At 38.0% G+C, this 23,094-nt stretch overlaps 1 protein-coding gene and 1 pseudogene across 2 annotated transcripts; one reads left to right on the forward strand and one right to left on the reverse strand.

The window, feature by feature from the left end:
* Positions 1-726: 726 nt before the first annotated feature.
* gtf2a1l (general transcription factor IIA, 1-like) lies at positions 727-10,816 on the forward strand. The gene is made up of 9 exons (XM_087803275.1): positions 727-750; positions 869-970; positions 1,050-1,191; positions 1,845-1,873; positions 2,199-2,292; positions 2,363-2,847; positions 10,235-10,471; positions 10,543-10,632; positions 10,701-10,816. Exons 1-9 carry the CDS (start codon positions 727-729, stop codon positions 10,806-10,808), a joined length of 1,311 nt encoding a protein of 436 aa, XP_087659401.1. The 3' UTR covers positions 10,809-10,816.
* Positions 10,817-10,985: 169 nt separating this feature from the next.
* On the reverse strand, positions 10,986-22,699 carry LOC148069396 (lutropin-choriogonadotropic hormone receptor-like; annotated as a pseudogene). The gene is made up of 11 exons (XR_015712970.1): positions 22,111-22,699; positions 21,911-21,982; positions 20,147-20,221; positions 19,892-19,966; positions 18,787-18,858; positions 18,621-18,698; positions 18,469-18,537; positions 16,817-16,891; positions 15,505-15,693; positions 13,801-13,851; positions 10,986-12,595 (listed from the first exon to the last, which is right to left on the reverse strand). The product of XR_015712970.1 is annotated as a lutropin-choriogonadotropic hormone receptor-like (transcript).
* Positions 22,700-23,094: the final 395 nt, after the last annotated feature.

The raw sequence follows: 23,094 nt of genomic DNA on the forward strand, positions 1-23,094 counted from the left end.
AGGTAGATAGATGGTTGGATGGGTGGAACGCTCAATGGATGGATAGAATGATGATAGATGGATAGTTGAATGGAAGGTTTAAAGGTTGGAGGGATGGATGGATGGACTGACAGCTGATGGATTTATAGAAGGAGGGTTGGAGCCATGGATGGATGGATGGACTGATGATGGATGGACATATAGATGAATGGATAGATGGATGGATGATGGATTGACTGATTGATGGATGGATTAATGGACAGATGGATGGAATGATGGTTGAATGGATGGATGGATGATGAATTGACTGATGGATTGACTGACTGATGGATGGATGGATTGACTGATGATGGATGGATGGATGGATGGATGGATGGATGGATTGACTGATGGATGGATGGATGGATGGATGGATTGACTGATGGATGGATGGATTAATGGACGGATGGAATGATAGTTGATTGGATGGATGGATGATGAATTGATTGATGGATTGACTGATGGATGGATGCATGGACTGATGATGGATGGATGGATAGTTTTTTTTTTTAGATTCTAACAAACAAAATGATAGTTTTTAGGAACAGGCTGAATGTAGAACAACACAGGAAGTCACGTCTGTGCTGCAGCTTGATTTCCACCAATTATGTCTCTCTGTGGAGGCTGATGACGATCACCTGTGTGTGTGCGTCAGGTTCCTCCACACACACACTCACATGCAGCCCATGGATGTTCAACTGGTCGACCATGATGTCCAACAAGGGTCCAGTGGTGAGAGCGCGTTGAAATAAAAGTGTTCTTGTCAAAAGAGTCGAGAAAACGTGAAAAGAAAAGAAGGAAAAAAGTGAATTTTTAAAATAACAATGATGGCTTGAGTCTCTCTCCACAGGCCAAACTCTACCTCTCCATCATCGACGATGTGATCGAGAGCACGAGGCTGCTGTTCGTGGACGAAGGTCTGGAGGATCGCGTGTTGGACGACCTGAAACATGTGAGTTTCCCGCCCGAGGTCATCGAAAAACCGCGAGAGAGAGAGAACATGGCCGACCGTTGTGCGTCTCCTCCTGCAGCTCTGGGAAACCAAGATGATGCAGTCTAAAGCCATGGAGGGCTTCCAGAAGAACATCAACTCCTCCAACTTTGTGCTGCAGCTCCCGGTCGGGTACCGGCAGGCCGACCGGGAATTCTCTGGAAACATGGTCACCGGGAACGGTGAGTGCTTCCGGGGCTTGACCGTCATCGCTGTACGACGATATGACGAGCGTTTATGTTCACAGCGTCGGTTGTGATCCCACCTGGTCAACACCTCAACTACCAAGTGAAGGCAAGTGCACTAGTTTTGAGTTTTTTGACCTTCTATAACTCACAAAATTAAAATATATTTTAGCTGGGTTGTGGGTAGATGAGGCCTCATGAAACAGCTGAGGTTTTATGATACAGTTGCAGTGTCTCAAATTGCATACTTGCATACTCAAAGCTAGTATTTTTAGTGCGTAAGTGCGTCTCAATTCTTAGTATGCGAAATGTATTGCGCCATGCACACTAAATTAGCGTACTAAAACTTCCCACAAAACTGAGTATGATTCGATGGACACTATCTACCCTAAACGGCTGCCATCTTTGTGACGTTGTAAACAGAAGTTACGTCATATATAAATGCATATATATTACAGGTGTATTTTTCAGCCAACAGTAGGAGGATGACACGTCTACGGTGCTGATACCAGCGTAATTATCTCGCGAATATTTAGTTTCTCATATTCTTTCTTTATTTCTTCTTCCAAACTTGCAAAACGTTCTGCCAGCAGGTGTCGGCGATAGTGTTCCAACAGCTGGTTGCAACCATCATTAAATAGTAGTATAAGAAGAAGCTGTCGCGTCATTTCCTGTTAGTGTGTAGCAGCAGTGTTTGATTTGAGACATACTATCTGTGGAGAATTTGCGTACTCGTTAGTATGTACACTATCCTGATGCATACTAACTTCTAGTATACTAAGAGAAGTATGCGATATGAGACACAGCACTGGTTTCATTGAACTAGTAGATTCGAGTCAAATCAGAGAGTGCCCTCTAGTGGCCTTTTCAAGATGGACACTGTATCATGATGCAATACACATCTGTTCCAGGAGGCCTCATCAGATGCATTTGCTGCAGGTAGAAATGTGCTTCAAGAAAGAAAATAATTGATAAATAATGTTTGTGTTGCTGATGATCTGCAGAACAACCAGAGGACCATCGCTACGTTCTCTCTCCCCGCTGGACTGTCTTGTCCGGTGCAGATACCAGCCGGGGTCACGCTGCAAACGGCCTCCGGTACTGAATGAAGATGTTCCTTCAAACTATTTCACTAAAATTCTCACCCGGGAACCTCTTCTGTGTTCAGGCCAACTGTATAAAGTCAACGTTCCCGTTCTGGTCACCCAAGCATTGACGGGGCCTCGTTCCTTGAACGCGGCAAAACCATCGGAACCCAAAGGGGCTCCCGCGTCTAAGCCGGTCCGACAGTCTCGACCGCAGGAGGTCCCGGCAGCGACGGTCCCGCCACAGGCCGAGGTCGACGTAGCCCAGATCCCAGAGACTAGTCCGCCTCAGCCGGTCTTGCAGGAGGACGGTCGGCCACCTCCATCAGAGCCGAGTACAGAACCAGCAGTCGTCGTGCTCGACGACCAGACAGGGGTTCCGGAACCGGTGAACCCGACTGTGACGCCCGCTGCCTGCAGTCCAACGTTGGACTTTCAGGTCGGCAGCGAGGAGGATTCCATGGAGCAGTTCAAGAACATCGACGAGCTCCTCAACGAGGTGATCGAGGTGGAGCGGGAGAAGGCTGCCCGGGCCAAGGACTGCACCGAGCCCGAAGACATCCTCGGGGTAATTTAAGACTCGTTGCACTTACACCTGCCTCACAGAAGCACTTTAGAAGGCGGACTTTATTGTAGCTCCATGACAATGAAAGCCCGGATCAAAACCAACCAGATACTGTTTTTGTTTCCGAGTCACTGTCAATATAAAGACAGACTCTTGAGTCCAAGACGTAGCAAACGTATACCTTGCATTTTTCTTTTATTCATCATTAAAAATGATGTCCTCTACTATATTAAAAAACATTAAATATTACATTAAAACCATAATTGACCCCCCCCCCCCGCATTGTTTCTTGGCACTTCCTGTACCTCTACAAAGACGCCATTCTTATTTGAACCTCAGTCAGAAGATGGCATCAGCCAAACTCTTGCAGGAGCCAAGGCTTTAAGCAGGAACACAAATTTGACGTAATTTATTAGTTGAATGTAGTCTGTTTACTAGTGATGGGTGAAGACACTGTACGATGATGCAATAACTTTGGGGTGAATGGAAAACAAAGTTCCACTGATTTCAGGGTGTTTTTAATCTCATTTAACACGTTTTTAACTGGGACTTTTTGTGTCAAGGGGAGCAAGTTAAATCGATCGTAATTGAAGCGCTATTCTTGCTAGCTTAGCTACTTCTTATTAGTAGTAATGGGTTGATAATGCCTCATAAAACAGCTTTGTAGTGAAGACGCTGTATCATGATACACTCACTAGATGGCACTCTCTGCTTTATAAGACTGGCCTATTAATCTAGTAAATCAATAAAACCTGGCATAATATATTCAATTTATTTTCTATATTTCAATTCTATATTACTTTTACTTTTATATTCTGTGCTTATATTCTATATTACTTTTACTTTTATATTCTCTTCTTATATTCTATATTACTTTTACTTTTATATATTCTGTGCTTATATTCCATATTACTTTTATATATTCTGTGCTTATATTCTATGTTACTTTTTAAACTTCATATAATCAATGCTCAAAGTGAAGGTTTAAAAACTGCACATACTACTTGGGGGTTCCATAGCTGGTGACCTTTAACACCTACAACGTCAGGTTCCATAACGTTGACTAGAGCTTTCCAGTACAGCTTTTTCATGCCCACATTTGGAGCTGAACTTCTGGGGTACCTACAAAAGCACTTGCTGAACCTCTGGTGATACCCACAAAAGCCCTTATTGTCACCTAAGCACTTATTTGAACATATTAGCTCATCCATGGAATGGAACTTCTGTTTGTATCCGCACCCAAGGTGTGGGAATCTTGCAGAGTTGTGTCTCCCATGGACCTTCACTCGATGACGTCTTGATAAACATACATTTGAGTTACAATGTTGCTGCAGGTACGAGCTGTTCTTGTTCAACTGTATTGAACATGCCATGAAACAAACCTCAGCATCACTCCTGCTTGAGAGTGATCCGCGTGACTCGTCTTTGCAGAAGTGTCCGAAGCGCTTTGAATTGATCTACCAGAGATTCTTGTAATCTGCTTTTTTCATCAATATATTGTTCATATATCCTATATTACTTTTACTTTTATATTACTTTTACTTTTATATTCTGTGCTTATATTCTATATTACTTTTATATATTCTATATTACTTTTATATATTCTATATTACTTTTATATATTCTATATTACTTTTATATATTCTGTGCTTATATTCTATATTACTTTTACTTTTATATATTCTGTGCTTATATTCTATATTACTTTTACTTTTATATATTCTGTACTTATATTCTATATTACTTTTATATATTCTGTGCTTGTATTCTATATTACTTTTATATATTCTGTGCTTGTATTCTATATTACTTTTATATATTCTGTGCTTATATTCTATATTTCTTTTATATATTCTGTGCTTATATTCTATATTACTTTTATATATTCTGTGCTTATATTCTATATTACTTTTATATATTCTGTGCTTATATTCTATATTACTTTTATATATTCTGTGCTTATATTCTATATTACTTTTATATATTCTGTGCTTGTATTCTATATTACTTTTATATATTCTGTGCTTATATTCTATATTACTTTTACTTTTATATTCTGTGCTTATATTCTATATTACTTTTATATTCTCTTCTTATATTCTATATTACTTTTATATTCTGTGCTTATATTCTATATTACTTTTATATATTGTGTGCTTATATCCTATATTACTTTTATATTCTGTGCTTTTATATTCTATATTACTTTTATATTCTCTTCTTATATTCTATATTACTTTTATATTCTGTGCTTATATTCTATATTACTTTTATATATTCTGTGCTTATATTCCATATTACTTTTATATATTCTGTGCTAATATTCTATGTTACTTTTTAAACTTCATATAATCAATGCTCAAAGTGAAGGTTTAAAAACTGCACATACTACTTGGGGGTTCCATAGCTGGTGACCTTTAACACCTACAACTTCAGGTTCCATAACGTTGACTAGAGCTTTCCAGTACAGCTTTTTCATGCCCACATTTGGAGCTGAACTTCTGGGGTACCTACAAAAGCACTTGCTGAACCTCTGGTGATACCCACAAAAGCCCTTATTGTCACCTAAGCACTTATTTGAACATATTAGCTCATCCATGGAATGGAACTTCTGTTTGTATCCGCACCCAAGGTGTGGGAATCTTGCAGAGTTGTGTCTCCCATGGACCTTCACTCGATGACGTCTTGATAAACATACATTTGAGTTACAATGTTGCTGCAGGTACGAGCTGTTCTTGTTCAACTGTATTGAACATGCCGTGAAACAAACCTCAGCATCACTCCTGCTTGAGAGTGATCCGCGTGACTCGTCTTTGCAGAAGTGTCCGAAGCGCTTTGAATTGATGTACCAGAGATTCTTATCTGCTTTTTTCATCAATATATTGTGCATATATCCTATATTACTTTTACTTTTATATTACTTTTACTTTTATATTCTGTGCTTATATTCTATATTACTTTTATATATTCTATATTACTTTTATATATTCTATATTACTTTTATATATTCTGTGCTTATATCCTATATTACTTTTACTTTTATATATTCTGTGCTTATATTCTATATTACTTTTACTTTTATATATTCTGTGCTTATATTCTATATTACTTTTACTTTTATATATTCTGTACTTATATTCTGTATTACTTTTATATATTCTGTGCTTGTATTCTATATTACTTTTATATATTCTGTGCTTGTATTCTATATTACTTTTATATATTCTGTGCTTATATTCTATATTTCTTTTATATATTCTGTGCTTATATTCTATATTACTTTTATATATTCTGTGCTTATATTCTATATTACTTTTATATATTCTGTGCTTATATTCTATATTACTTTTATATATTCTGTGCTTATATTCTATATTACTTTTATATATTCTGTGCTTGTATTCTATATTACTTTTATATATTCTGTGCTTATATTCTATATTACTTTTACTTTTATATTCTGTGCTTATATTCTATATTACTTTTATATTCTCTTCTTATATTCTATATTACTTTTATATATTCTGTGCTTATATTCTATATTACTTTTATATATTCTGTGCTTATATTCTATATTACTTTTATATATTCTGTGCTTATATTCTATATTACTTTTATATATTCTGTGCTTGTATTCTATATTACTTTTATATATTCTGTGCTTATATTCTATATTACTTTTACTTTTATATTCTGTGCTTATATTCTATATTACTTTTATATTCTCTTCTTATATTCTATATTACTTTTATATATTGTGTGCTTATATCCTATATTACTTTTATATTCTGTGCTTTTATATTCTATATTACTTTTATATTCTCTTCTTATATTCTATATTACTTTTATATTCTGTGCTTATATTCTATATTACTTTTATATATTCTGTGCTTATATTCCATATTACTTTTATATATTCTGTGCTAATATTCTATGTTACTTTTTAAACTTCATATAATCAATGCTCAAAGTGAAGGTTTAAAAACTGCACATACTACTTGGGGGTTCCATAGCTGGTGACCTTTAACACCTACAACTTCAGGTTCCATAACGTTGACTAGAGCTTTCCCGTACAGCTTTTTCATGCCCACATTTGGAGCTGAACTTCTGGGGTACCTACAAAAGCACTTGCTGAACCTCTGGTGATACCCACAAAAGCCCTTATTGTCACCTAAGCACTTATTTGAACATATTAGCTCATCCATGGAATGGAACTTCTGTTTGTATCCGCACCCAAGGTGTGGGAATCTTGCAGAGTTGTGTCTCCCATGGACCTTCACTCGATGACGTCTTGATAAACATACATTTGAGTTACAATGTTGCTGCAGGTACGAGCTGTTCTTGTTCAACTGTATTGAACATGCCGTGAAACAAACCTCAGCATCACTCCTGCTTGAGAGTGATCCACGTGACTCGTCTTTGCAGAAGTGTCCGAAGCGCTTTGAATTGATGTACCAGAGATTCTTATCTGCTTTTTTCATCAATACACTAATATCGCTGACTTCAGACTGTTCTTTCTCTCGTTGAAGACAAATTTCCTTCACTCAGACAAAGATCCTGTTTTTACAATATCCTGAGGAAATCACACCATGACACCATTAGGATCATTATTGTTAACGTGATAAACCAGCCATAGCCATTGTTGGTGCTGCTAAAATCTGATATAAATGTAAACGCATGTCGACTCTATCTTGATAAAACAACTTAACCACTGAGGAAAAAATACATGTTTGCACTCGGCTGAAGATCGTAAAATCAAAAAGTTAAGCTACGAAGATGTACGTAATCCATAAAAATGACAATTATTTACAGCTCTATCAACAAAGAATCATTGTCAATATAAAGACAGACTTTTGAGTCCAAGACGTAGCAAACGTATAAACTTGCATTTTTCTTTTATTCATCATTAAAAATGATGTCCCCTCTACTATATTAAACAACATTAAATATTACATTAAAACCATAATTGACCCCCCCCCCCCGCATTGTTACATGGCACTTCCTGTACCTCTACAAAGACGCCATTCTTATTTTGAACGTCAGTCAGAAGATGGCATCAACCAAACTCTTGCAGGAGCCAAGGCTCTAAGCAGGAACACAAATTTGACGTAATTTATTTGTTGAATGTAGTCTGTTTACTAGTGATGGGTGAAGACACTGTACGATTAAACAATTACTTTGGGGTGAATGGAAAACAAAGTTTAACCGATTTCAGGGTGTTTTTAAACTCAAATTTAACACGTTTTTAACTGGGATGGAAAAGCAATTTTTTTTTAAAAGTTAAGTTAAATCGATTGTAATTGAAGCGCTATTCTTGCTAGCTTAGCTAGTTATCAGTAGTAATGGGTTGATAATGCCTCATAAAACAGCTTTGTAGTGAAGACGCTGTATAATGATACACTCACTAGATGGCACTCTCTGCTTTATTAGACAGGCCTTTTAATCTAGTAATTCAATTAAACCTGGCATAATATATTCAATTTGTACTGTCATCTAGTGGCCTTTAAAAAAAATGAACGCAATTTATTATAACAGTTTCTTCACTACACATCCATTTCATTAGGACACAACTACTTGCATATTATATCTTATATTTTTACCTGATCACTGCCTATATTCTGTGCTTATATTCTATATTACTTTTCTATATTCTGTATGTATATTCTATATTACTTTTATATATTCTGTACGTATATTCTATATTACTTTTCTATATTCTGTGCTTATATTCTATATTACTTTTCTATATTCTGTACGTATATTCTATATTACTTTTATATATTCTGTACTTATATTCTATATTACTTTTATATATTCTGTGCTTATATCCTATATTACTTTTATATTCTGTGCTTATATTCTATATTACTTTTTTTATTCTCTTCTTATATTCTATATTACTTTTATATATTCTGTTCTTATATTCTATATTACTTTTATATATTCTGTGCTTATATTCTATATTACTTTTATATATTCTGTGCTTATATTCTATATTAATTGTATATATTCTGTGCTTATATTCTATGTTACTTTTTAAACTTCATATAATTAATGCTCAAAGTGAAGGTTTCAAAACTGCACATACTACTTGGGGGTTCCATAGCTGGTGACCTTTAACACCTACAACGTCAGGTTCCATAACGTTGACTAGAGCTTTCCAGTACAGCTTTTTCATGCCCACATTTGGAGCAGAACTTCTGGGGTACCTACAAAAGCACTTGCTGAACCTCTGGTGATACCCACAAAAGCCCTTATTGTCACCTAAGCACTTATTTGAACATATTAGCTCATCCATGGAATGGAACTTCTGTTTGTATCCGCACCCAAGGTGTGGGAATCTTGCAGAGTTGTGTCTCCCATGGACCTTCACTCGATGACGTCTTGATAAACATACATTTGAGTTACAATGTTGCTGCAGGTACGAGCTGTTCTTGTTCAACTGTATTGAACATGCCGTGAAACTAACCTCAGCATCACTCCTGCTTGAGAGTGATCCGCGTGACTCGTCTTTGCAGAAGTGTCCAAAGCGCTTTGAATTGATGTACCAGAGATTCTTATCTGCTTTTTTCATCAATACACTAATATCGCTGACTTCAGACTGTTCTTTCAGACAAAGATCCTGTTTTTACAATATCCTGAGGAAATCACGCCATAACACCATTAGGATCATTAATGTTAACGTGATAAACCAGTCATAGCCATTGTTGGTGCTGCTAAAATGTTATATAAATGCATGTCGACTATCTTGATAAAACAACTTAACCACTGAGGGGAAAAAATACATGTTTGGATCTCAGAGCTGGATCGTCCGCACTCGGCTGAAGATCGTAAAATCAAAAAGTTAAGCTACGAAGAGGTACGTAAACCATAAAAATGACAATTATTTACAGCTCTATTAACAAAGAAAATAGTTATGTTTGTATCTTTGTTTTCCTGGTTTTAAACCACCATTGCATTCAGTCGTGATGTGCAAGGCATTCTGGGATGCCACTTGCTACCAATACTCAAAAATGAGGATGCTACGCTTACTCTAGCGAGCTCAAATTTTGAGTTTGAGGAATAAGGAGATTAATGGGATTGGCCCTAAACCTACCCCCCCCATCGTAACACTGATTAGAATATAGTTATTTTTAATCCTTAAAAATATCCATTTCATCTCGTACAGAGTGTATCTAGTTCGTAAGAGTCAGGATAAAAAGCGCATCAAAAGCGGTGTATACCTGAGGTGGTAAAATATACAGGTTATATGTCTCTAACATGTGAGGGTCTCATTGAGTGGAAACGGCAACGGGGGGGCCTGGAGTGACCCAGTTTCGTAGAGATCAAAAACCCCCTGCGTGTGTTCCTAAATACATCATGACTAAAACCCTTCGATCCGCCTCCTCAGCTGGTCCCCGACTTCAACTACAGCGACCTCTCGGACATCATCCAGCTGGACGGCCCCGACGATGACTCCGGCGCCAAGGAGGGGGGGGGACCCCTGGAGGAGAACGACTTCCTGGGCATGATCAACGCGGAGGCCATCAGAGCCCTGGAGGACGGCGGCAGCAGCCCCAGCGACGCCAACAGCATCTCCAGCAGCGACGGCGACCCGACGGAGGAGCTCGGCAGGGAGGAGGACGAGGTGATGAGGGTTGAAGTGGGGGTCGAATGTCGTCGCCGTGACCTTGCCAACCCCTGATGTCGCACCCGCAGGATCCACTGAACTCGGGGGATGATGTCATCGAGCAGGACATCCCAGATCTTTTCGACACCGAGAATGTCATCGTTTGTCAATACGACAAGGTGAGAGTTTTGAGAATATTCACAAAAAAAAACGACGCTACTTTTTCCCTCTTTTCCGCTTTCTACAGATTCATCGCAGTAAAAACCGATGGAAGTTCCATTTGAAAGATGGAGTCATCAGCTACGGAGGACGAGACTACGTGTTTTCCAAAGCTGTTGGGGAAGCCGAGTGGTGAAAGTGATCATTTTTAAACCAACAGAGAAACTGATGCTAGTTTTCATGACGCGTTTGGTTTGCGATCCATTGCAAAGAAAGATGTATTTTGTCATTAATTTAAAGATGTATTTTTTTTGTGTTACCAGTGCGTACACATCAGTGTGTATGGTCTATTAAATAAGATATGCATCACAAAACTGGTGCAAGAAAACTTTATTTCATTTCATCATTCAACAGTGATATGGACTTCAATGTTCAACCTTATCAATCAACTGAAAATCATCAATAATTCTTTTTTTTTTTGTTTTCTTTAATGATATAGTAACAGACACATGAACAACATTTCATGAGATACTTTTTTTTTTCCCCCACCTCAGTAGGAAGATGAAACTTAAAAAAAAAATCACACAATAAAATATCTTTTGTAAATAAATGTACATGCAGTAAAGTGACAATGGCATAAAGCCGTGATTGCATTTACCTTTTTCTGACGCTAGAGGTCGCCAGAAACTACTTGTGACGTATCATAGATGCAGTAAAATGACAATGGCATAAAGCAGTGATTGCGTTCACATTTTTCTGACGCCAGAGGTCGCCAGAAACTACTTGCGACGCGTATTATAGCTTCTATCAAAGATTGTGTGTATTATACGGTTTCAAACACTAGTTTGATAGTTTAACTTGTATGTCATGTGCCCCCGTTGTTCAGGGAGCATCCCTTCATCTTAATGTGGAAGGCAAGTAGCTGAGCGAGCGGCTCTGTTTGCTGTGTAATTGCAAACGGGTGGCTACGGGTGAACTGTGACGCCGGAGTCAGTGGTCTGAAGTCTGTTGTGGCGGAACAGCAGCTGAAACGCGTCCTTCCGGAAACTCCGCGTGAAGATGGTGTACAGGAAGGGGTTGCACAGAGAGTTGATGGGATAGAAGAGGATGAGGAGGAACTTGGAGTGGGACACGGTGATGAGGGGCATCTTGAGGGCGGCAGAGATGGCGAAGAACGAGATGGGAGCCATGCAGAGGAAGTCCGTGAAGATGAGGACCGCCATCCGCTTGGCTATCTTGGTGTCCCCGTGCCAGGACAAGTGCCCCGGCCGGCGGACGCTCCGGTAGATGCTGATGTAGCAGTAGCAGACGATCAGGAACGCCAGCACGTTCAGGAGAAGGACGCCGATGACGTAGATCTGCGAGGGGAGAGAGTTGACGTCCATGGGCAGGCAGATGCTCACCTTGCTGTAGCTGCTGACGCCCAGCAGAGGGAGCACAGCGATGAGCACGGAGAAGCCCCAGCCGACCGCCATCATCGCCGCCACGTGGGGCATCTGCAGCATTTTGTTCACGTGCAAGGCATTCGTGATGGTGTGCCATCGCTCCAGGCTGATCACGGTCAGCGTGAACACCGACAACTCGCTGGAGAACACGGTCAGGAAGCCGGCGGTGCGGCACCCCGGCCCGTTCTGCCAGTCGGTGGCATGGTTGTAGTAGTCGTGGCGGGAGTAGTAGTCCATGAAGGTGATCATGGACAGATAGAGACCCATGCACAGGTCGGCCACAGCCAGGTTACACATCAGGAAGCGGGAGATGGTGAGTTTGCCGTGGAGCAGGATCAGCAGCACGGTCAGATTCCCGGCGACGGCGAACACGGCGATGATCCAGGCGAGGCTGCGCAGAGACGTTTCCCTCAGCAGGTCTTCACACGGGTTGAAGTTGTCAGGCTCGGGCGTGCACTTGACATGCTCGGTGTTGTAGCAGTCAATGCCTGCGTAATCGTAACTATAGGTATCCAATTCGTTAACTGGGGGGAGTTCCCTGGAAAGACAAATGTTTTTCGTTAAGTGTGAAAACATTCATTTTATGTGGCTTGCAAGAGTTTTAGTTCACCCAAAATTCCAATTTGATTTATTTTCTACTCACCTCTATGTTGACTAAGGGAGAAGCTTGAGAGTAATCTGTGTATTATTAGAGTCACAGGCAGAAATGTATGTACAAATGACAGTCAAGACCGGGGCTCACTTTCCTTAGTCCGAAAAGACACACACAAATACCTTCATATGGACCAAAATTTAACTCTTGAATTCTCCCACAATTTTTGACATGAGGGTGAGTAGAAAATTAGTGAAAGTTAAATTTTGGTTGAACTCATTTAAGGACATCACTACCTTATGTGTTTATTAAGATAAGCTATGGAATTCCAGGAGTACCATAATTAGGTAAAAAAAAAAAAGGAACAATAAATCAATATTTCCACGGTAAAAATACTTAAAACTGTGCTCAGTTGTAGTTGTTGTATATAACCTCTCCAGTAACCAAATTATCGACTATTAATTTAACTTCAGGATCTTATTCGAGTTTCTCTCAACTTTTCCATGTTTTTATTTAACTCTTTTTTTTTTTACTGCATATTACGTGCATGACTACGACAAACATTGACAGGTAAAATCTTTACCCTTTAAAATATTTGAACATGTATTATAATCATAATTAAATAACCCAATCAACTTCTCTATCAATCTTTCCACCAGAATGTTAAATTAAAGAAGATAAAGAAGATGTTTTTTTTAACTTTAGAAAAAAAGAAATGCCAATATAATAATCAACTTCTGCTTGGTTTAAATTAAAACTACTGTTTAAAAGGCTCTAGAAATAGTATTTCCTGAGGGATAATTATCTTACCAAGATCATTATACTTCATGGACAAGAACATGATAAATAAATCAATTTGAAAGTCTTTGTTTTCAGTGTAAAAATTGATTAACAATCAAAATAATCAGAAATAATTCAGATGAAGACAAATGAATAGTTCTTTATTCCCTATTTGAATAGGGAAAGTTAATCACATTTACATCTAAAAGTATGACGTGGATTGTGTCCAACATATGGTTTTCGCCAAATTCAATTAACGTCTCACCATTTTAGCTCGTTCAGCAAAGAATGTGACGTGTTTTCTGTCAGGCGACGATAATTCAAAAGATTTCTGCCTGTGTTTGATATGGGAGGACAGCAAGGTGACTTACATTAATGTAGTGATGAAATCACAAATCTCTGTCATGTTCTTCCACACCTCTCTGCGGGAAACGGGAGGATTTCGGAGAAGGAAGAAAGAAGAAAATCAGTTTGTAGACGACACAAACTCCCTCAGTCGGGATTATTATTATTACACTTGGCTGTTTCAAAAGCACTTGATTTGGATTCACACATTGATAGTGAAACAAAAAAAAAACAACAAGATTTAGAAGTTAGGCACAAGTATTCAGTACTCCTCAAAGTTTTGCGCCGCTAGTGTGATATTAAAACGTGGGCGACAGAACTTACAAACGATCTCGGGCACTGACGTCTCATCGTGTTCACTTGTGTCTATTGAATGTGGGAGAGCGTTTCAAGGGACATTGAAAAGAGACGACCGCACGTGTGCAGTCATCAGTACGAAGAAAAGTAGTGCATGATCTCAGGGGTCACGGGCGGTCAAAGATGATAAATGCATGTCATCAACTGTAAGAATTGTGTTACATGGCGATGTGCATCACTTCCTCTGGGAGCATGTGGTGATGGAGAGAGGGAAGAGACGGCTGATGCTTTCAAGGGATGTTCTTCGAGGTATACAGTATGTCTGTGTCACTCTCGCTGGCCCGAAATACTGTTGAATATTATACTATTATATTGCATCTTCAGGGTGTTCACTGACTTCTTTCCAAACCCAAAACTCTTCCCCGAAAAGGACCTAAATTCCTATATATTCCTAAATAAAGTTCTCTCCCGTCTGAAATCTCGCCAAACCATAATCTTATTTGGCGATCCTATTCTGACGTCAGACTATATTATTGTATCTGTATTATCGTTTGTTGTAGCATTTATTTATACAGACTACAACAACATTTAGTAATTGGTTAAGAACCTACGTGTTAATCGTGAAACAAAATAGATATTTATGTGACCATAGTGAGTTACTTCTGCCTTTAGATGCTTTTGTAATGTGTACATTAAACAGCAAATCTTATTTTTATTATTCGTTTTCAAGGTAAAGTTTTTCAGGCTGAGTTGAAATTTACGTGAGACCTTGAATGCAACTCGTGTTTTTGTGACCAATCAGAGCAGAGTGGGCGTGGTTGCTCGGACGAGATTTCGTCTCAACCAAAACAGAGCATTTTAAGTGGGCGGGGCTCAAGTGTATTTTCTAATGTAAATATCTTTATTAAATGAGAGTTTTGTGCAAAAAGAAACGTACTGATGAGTACAATAGAGGTCCTAGAACAATTTAAGAGACACTTAAATCAACACATTAGGTTCCCTTTAAGGTGTGAGGTCTTTTGCTATGAACACAAGTCAAACAGTGCTATCTTTTTGAAAGACAATGATGTGAAACAGGACTTTTTTCAATTCAGTCTTGGTTGCTTATGCTGGGTTTTTACGGATTAAAAAGTATTCTATTGAACCTATGAAGATACGAGTTACTAGGGATGGGTTTATGAAACAGCCGTGTAGTTTCATTTTAAAGGCCATTAGATGGCACTCCAAGTTTGGAAATAAGGCCATTGAATCAGTAGATCATAAAGAAGAGAGTGCCATCTAGTGGCCTTTCAAAGTTAAGACGCTGTATCATGATACTTTATCAAAGGTGAGATGCTTAAAATGGACTCGAAGTCATTTGAATGCTACATGCAGTCGTGTGGAGCTGAGACTCGGATGATCAAATTTCCTGTCAGATCTCAAGGGTGTGATACCTGTGTTTCTTGTGCCACTCATTGAAGGCGCAGCAGTGGCTGGGGTAGGTGAGCTCGGCTTTGCGCAGTTCGTCGAAATTATCCACCGAGGGGAGTCTCTTGAGAGCGAAAGCCTCCGTGGCTACCAAGATCCGCAGCTTCTTGAGTCCTTTGGAGGGCAGCGAGGTCAGAGGCGTGTAGGAGACATCCCTGCAGTAGAGGGGGGTTGAAATTAAGTTAATGGTTTCATGGCAGGTGCAGATTTTAAATTTCAACATTAAGATATCACACCTCAGACTTAACGGCTCGACTGGAGCCTGCAGAGGTTTTTGCCCCTAGTGTCCGTGAACACCACATATTTCCCTGCATAAGTCAGATAAGAGGAAATCTCAAGCCGTTGGTACTCGTAATCAGAGACCTTGTGAGACACTGTCGCTAGGTTTGTTTTGGTGTTTACGCAGACAAATCGTCTCCACTTCATAAAACAAATATAAACTTTGTGTTATACAAACACAGTTTGATCCTCCACCTTTTTCACTTGTTACAAAGCACAACTTTCAACACTTGTGCTCCTGAAACATGGGTGGGCAGTTACATTTCCATTGGTGTCACATTATCTATGTTCATCTACGTGGCTCATTAAATTACTATCATACCACAGTTATAACACAGGAACATACTGTATATTAAGGAGTGAAGAAAGATAAAATACAGAAGATAAAAAATTATATTGTATTATAAATATGATTTGAGTAGTCAACTGTCAAAACAAATCAATCCACATACATTTGGAAAACAAGTTCATTCTCATGTTGAACAGAGGGATAAATAAATAAATAAAAGAAAAAATAAATCATACATTTTTTTTTTTTTCTAAAGCCATAATGTAATCACAACTATAACTGAGCACAATTTTACCAAAGAAACAAAAAAAAAGAAGGTAGGGGAATTATATATTTATAGATATATAAATTAAAAGGACTTGATGAAGGACTTTAATAAATGTTTTAAGGTAAATTAAACCATATTGTTGCAAAATTTAAATCAATAACAAATGTACCGTTTATTATCACAAAATAAACTTGAAAATTCTCAAAACACAGAACTACTGAGCTTGATTTCTACAGATTAATCCTCGTGTTATCTTTGGGTCAAGGTGACCCGGTGGCCCAGAAAACAAATGCGTCTGTGGTATCCCTTGTGTTTTCTCTGGGTCATTTGTTTTCGGGCCTACGGGTCTCCCTGACCAAGAGATAACACGAGGGTTAAAGACTGCTTAAAAGGCATGGACAAAGTAACAGATCTGCTGTAACATTAACAACCGAATACTTACAGGTAAGTAAGCTCCGAGGATTCTCCAAAGGCGTCTTCGTCAATGAAGCTCAGATATTCATTTTTTTTTAAAACTCTGGAAAAAGAAGATTCAACATCAGCTCATATTTGGTTGTACGTGACATTTCTTTGGCTAAAATTCTGAGCGAGGAAACTACTTTAGAAGACTACAGATGAACCCACATTACATAGGTATCTATAGAAAAAAAAGAGTATGAAGATGAACATGTCCAATTTGTACCAACAGTTTATATATATTTAATAATCAATTCAGTTATTAATTTCTATATATTTATGCACAGTTGGTTATGGTCTACATTCCCTTTGAAATTGTGAAAGAAAAAAGATTATCTTATTGATTCAACTAATTAGACATTATTTTGGTTTACAAGCATTCCAATCACTTTCTTTACTCATCTAAGTTAAACTCGTATATATACAGTATATATATTTTAAACATACCCTTTAAAAAATGAAGTGGCAGGCTACAAAAAAAAGTTAACTGTAATCTTGGAAATATATTTATTTATTATTTCCATAACTGAATTCAAACTTTTCTTATTAGATTACATTTATTTTTCCATGTAAAATTCCTTAATATAAAACTTTAGGATTTGATGCTCTGGCTCTCGTGATTTCTTTCTCAACCACTTTGAAAAGGACCCAGTTTTTATTGAATACCTTGACTGGATGCTGTATATTAGGTCATATTTTAAGAAGAAGTTAAGAATCTGACTTAAGTTTGTGAACTTAAACAAAGAAAGGCATCGGTTTGGTTTAAAATTACAACTACTTTACTTGCAACGAGGAGAGTTTAATACAGAACCTTCCCTTAAAGATGACAGACTTTACTCTAAAGTAAGAACTGTTTCGGTCAAGGCTTATACTCCATCATAAACTATCTATTATCCAAGAGGCGAGAACAAAACAAATCACAGACTGGAATAAATGACATCCGGTCTGCAATGAAGTATTAAAAAAGTGTTTTTCCCCTAATTTCTTATCAACTGAGACCAAGCATTGTTTCAAAACACAAGCAATGATTAATGTAAATACCAATAATCAATTTGAATACACAATCAACAAACTAGCTTTTCAGGGTTCAATAAATATTTAATCACTGACTTAAAGGTGAGAAAATAACTACTCATTTAGTTAAAATTGCCAGAGGACACAAGACACATCAGAGATATTAGTTTGTATTATATAGTTCTAGGTATGATTTATCACATTTCTTTGATTTTAAATTTAAACGATCAATCTTTAGTGAATATTTGAAAAGAAGCTAACTAACATAATCCGGTTAGTTTCAACCTAAAAGCCAATGCCGCTGAATTAAATCCAAATCATATGAAGTGTTCAGCTTGACATTTGCATGACCAAAAAACCTGCAAAAAAATAATGTTCTATCAGCTCTCCTGCTAGTTCAAGCTGACATTGAGTTGCAGGGACTTTATTTAAAGAGGCAGGGATTCTGCACTTATCTGCACTCAGCAGTTAGGGGGCAATGTCAGAAAACAACAGGAGGTACAATCTTTGTTTAGTCTGATGTAACTTTTCTTGACTGGTACACTCAGTTTCTATGATAAAAAAAAAATAAAAAAAGAATCACATTCACAAACAAAATTTCATATCAACTATGAATAAACTTACAAACTTTTCAGTTTCACCCCGTTGAACGCGTGAGCTTCGATTTCCCTGATGCCAGTTCTGACGAGGGATCTGACAGAGAGAGAAATCAGCTTCAATCGATTTCTGCTTCGTTATCAGAACCACAAATCACAAGCGTTTTTATTTCTACTAACATGCCGACAGACTTCGTTTTGATTCCCTGGAAAGAGTTGGCAGGAATCCTGTCGATCCCGGGGTTATCCTCCATCACTCTGCACATGGAGATAATGCTTGTTTACGGTCGACACCAGACAAACATTTTTGATCTTCTTGCGTTGGAGGATTTTTTAAAGGACTTACAGGTTGATGTAGGACAAGGAGGCGACACTCGTGAAGTCTGGGATGTGACTTATCCCGGTGTTTATAATGCTCCTGAAAATAAGCAATATTTCAACAAAAGTGGAGGTGAAAAGTAACTAATGTATGCAACCAAAGATGATTAGATCAAATGCACACTGGACTTTCTGTCAAGAGTCTCCAGGAAATTGTTGCAAAGAGATTTCTATCTAAATATCCTCACTTAAATAAATATGTTGTACTCAAATGATCACATTTATTTGACAAATTCATGGTGATATTGGTGATTATTTCACTAAAACTATTATTATTATTAACTATTTTTCTTCACTGATTTACAATTTATCGATGATGATCTACTGTTTAATGCAATTTAGGCAACTATCTAATTATTTTTTTTCAACATTAAGTGTGTTTGTATTTCTTTTTGAACCCAAAGTAATTAATAATAATAATATTAATAATAATCTCTATTTATATAGCGCCTTTCAGGTCAACTAATGTGAAACCCCAACTTTTCTGTCTCACTCACATGTTTCAAATGTTAAAGTCATCCTCTCCAAGATGCAGTAAGTCCCTCATCATGATGATGTTTTGAACTTATTACTTTATAAAGTTCTCCCCCTGTCTATAATCTTTGTCAATTATGACTTAATAATGGCTTCACACCGCTTTGTTTATACAACGAGTCCCTTGGAGGTGGAGACGTACAGGATTGATGATATATGGTGACATACCTTGGCGTTTGAAAAATCACAGCAGTGGGTGTGGTTATGGTAAACGAGAATTTATCTTCAGATGTTTTTCAGTGGGCGGGGCTTAAGCACATTTTCTAATGTAAATATTTCAATGAAAAGAGAGTTTTGTACAAACAGAGACATACTGATGATACAATGGAGGTTCAAGATCAATTTAAGACACACTTAAATCAACACATTAGTTGAACTTATTGCACCCTGGGTCCCTAAGCTTCACAAATGTGGTCCATGGGGAGTCAAAAAACTTCTGCTCTAGGGCCTGTTTTACACAAACAGCTCTCTCAAATGCACTCTATTAACTAGCTTCAAACAATCCTACAATTCAACACGAGGCAAACAGCTCCACTCACAAGTACTGGAGACTGGGCAGGTCAGTGAAGGCGCCTTTTTCAATCCTCCTCAGGCTGTTTACCTCGGTCACAGAACTGAGGGAGAAATAAAGGTTTTAGTCGTTATTATTGTCGCCAGTGGCTGCCGACAGACAACTCATTCATCATTCCCTGATCAAACACGCTGCTTTGAACGGGCGGCCACACATGCAGTGGCCGGCTGTTCAAATGCAAGAAATTATCTTCAACGCGCAGTTCGTTGTGTTTGAGGCTTACATATCCACCAGGCTGTGGATGGAGATGATGGCGTTCTTCTGGATCTCGATGAGGCTGCTGCTGTATCTGATCTCACTGAATGGGGAGGAGGGGGGGAGGGAGGGTATAAAGAAATCATCAACCACAATCGACCAGCAGACCCAGAAGCGTCAGTGGTCTGAAATATAGAGCGACACTTTAATCTACTTCTTTTAAGTAGTAAATAGATGGAAATAGGACGCAGATGATTGATGCTCGGTTAAAAAAAAATCATTAGGCAAATGTTAAAACGCCGCCATCAACCATGCCCCTGCACACGCTGGTGATATTTGGAATTGCTCCAGACATACATCAAGGGTGCATCTGGGCCAGGAAGACAGAGTGAAGATGTTTAAAGAGAAAGGACTAAACAAAGACACGTGGAGACAAACAAAGTCAACAGAACGTCCTGATGCGTCCTTGAACGGCACCGCCGAGCTGTAACAAACGTTCACTCATTCTCAGACTCGATGTTGCCGATCGCTTATGACCCACGAGAGGAAGGACAAACATCCGCTTTCTCTCCATCACGACTGAGATCCACGCTTCCATTTCACACCACGGGTTCCCCTCAGTCGTGAACAAGACCCCAAGACAGTGTTCCCCAATCTTATTTATACTGAGGACTGCTTTAATGTCTGAATTATATAGTTTTTATTTAACCAATTTCCACTTGTTTACAGGTTTAGAGACCTTTCAGACAGTATTAATTAAAAGAACAGAAATGATATTCAAAACAATAATTTCACCTTCAACCTGGATGGCTTTTTATGACTTATTTCCTGAGGCTTGATATTGATCTGATCAACCAGAGTTCAGGTTAGGTTAGGAAGAACTTTATTAATTATTAATTATTATTTTTTTCCAATTAGCCAAATCAATACAGCAATTATTCATTAAAAATAAATACAAATAAAATAAGAACAAGAACAAAGAGAAATAAAGAGAAAGAACAAGATGATAAAATCTAAGTCTAAAGATAAAGAACATAGATCATAGAAAAATAACAAAGACAAAGGATACAGAGATTAACATAGAATAGAACATCATTATACTTTTACTCCAGTTTGTGTCAGAGGTCATGAACATAGACACTGGAGTTCCCTTCCAGTCTCACTTCACATATTAGATGAGAGGAAATTTTCAGAACACATTTGAGTTCAACTTTATCTCAAGACGTTTACTACAAAAGGCAAAAAATCCTGAACAACTGTGCTAGGAAAATAATTTCTTGCTTCTAATTCTAACTCCTAATCTAATCCTAATTGTTTCCAGCTATGTCTGAGTCATTTTATTCCAGTAACAAGAAGAGATAATGATTTATTTATTTTAAGACCAGGAAATTTGATTTCGAGCTTATTTTAAAATGCATTGATTATGACTTTTCATCAACTATATATAACATTTTTTTTGAGGCGCTCACATCTTTTTAATATAGTGCAGTTGTACGTGTAAAACTTAAAACATGTATGAAATGAATACAAATCAAATGATAAACCTTATTAATGATTTTAAGAAAATTAGATTCAATCGTTTTTTTTCTCCTATTTAATATATGAAATGTTGTGGCTCAAATATCTAAGAATCTTTGTTTAAACAGTAATGTCTTTTGAACGTAAGTAAGATTTACAGCTGTAGCTCAACCTCATGGAAGTGTCTTGTCGCAGCTTTAAATGTCATCAGTTGTAACCTGGCCTTAAAACTTCACTTAACCTTATTTCCACACAATGCAAACATAAAACTTACATATGTGTGATGTTGACCAGATCTCTGATGGCATAACTGGGAACTTGCTTCATAGGCAGATCCCATAACTTCCTGTGTTTAAGAATCAAAATTAACACAATTATTTTCAGGCACAGTAGCTCCTTTTTTTGTTTTCTCCTAGATTCTGAAGGGAATATTCACATTCAGACGCGGCAGTAAACGGACGCTCGGCTACTTACAGTGTGGTCTCGGATGTGCTCGCGGCCGTGGAGGCCAGCTGAGTTTCCCTGTTGCACTGGAAAGTGTCTTTGGTGCAGCGGCAGATGGACGGACAGCCGTAGCATAAGCCTCCATTCAGAACACCGATCAGTGAGAGCAGAAGCCGGACCGTCGGGGCAGCCATGAGACACGAGGGCCAACCCAGGCGATGAAATATATTTAAAAAAAAAAAAGAACGAGGCAAAAACAAAATAAAAAAGCGAGAGGAGAAAGCACTCGGATGTTCCGGAACCAAGACAAAATAAAGTCCAGACGGCGTGTGCACACGGCAGGTTGTGTTGTACTTGTGACCAGACTGCAGAAGCCAACAAGAAAAACTCGGATTTTGTTTGACAGCCGTGACGTGCTGGTGGGTGGTGACCTTGAGGGCTCAGTCAAAGTGTCGAAGTGTCGAACCCTCCGAAGGGGTTTAAGATACAGATACTGAGTTTTGGGGGCAGGAGTCGAGCGACAGTATAAAGTATCATGACATCCTATTCTATGTAATCTTTGTATCCTTTGTCTTTATTTATTTTTGGTCTATGTTCTTTATCTTTAGACTTAGATTTTGTCATCTTGCACTTTCTTTTTATAGACATTTTGTTCTTGTTCTTATTTTCTTATTTTTCTTATTGTCTGTTTTGTGTGCTAACTGGAAAAACAATTTCAATTAAAGTTCTATCTATGTATCTATGTATCTATCTCTCTATATAAAAGTCATATTTAGAGTAGAACTAGTATTAAAGTGTTCATTTATACATGATCTTTGACCTCACAAGGCCACATAAATACAGCCAAAGGGCCGTGCTTTCTGGTGTCAAACAATGTTTTTGGTGGTGACCTTGAGGGGTCAGTCAAAGTGAAGTGTCGCCCTGGAAGTACGCTGCACTGGGATGTGTTGGGACAAACATGGAACTATGTTCCAAACTATATATTAATTCAATTTGCACAAATTATTTACAAAA

The sequence above is a fragment of the Callionymus lyra genome, chromosome 11, assembly GCF_982586985.1.
Source record: "Callionymus lyra chromosome 11, fCalLyr1.hap1.1, whole genome shotgun sequence".
Taxonomy (NCBI): Eukaryota; Metazoa; Chordata; class Actinopteri; order Syngnathiformes; family Callionymidae; genus Callionymus; species Callionymus lyra.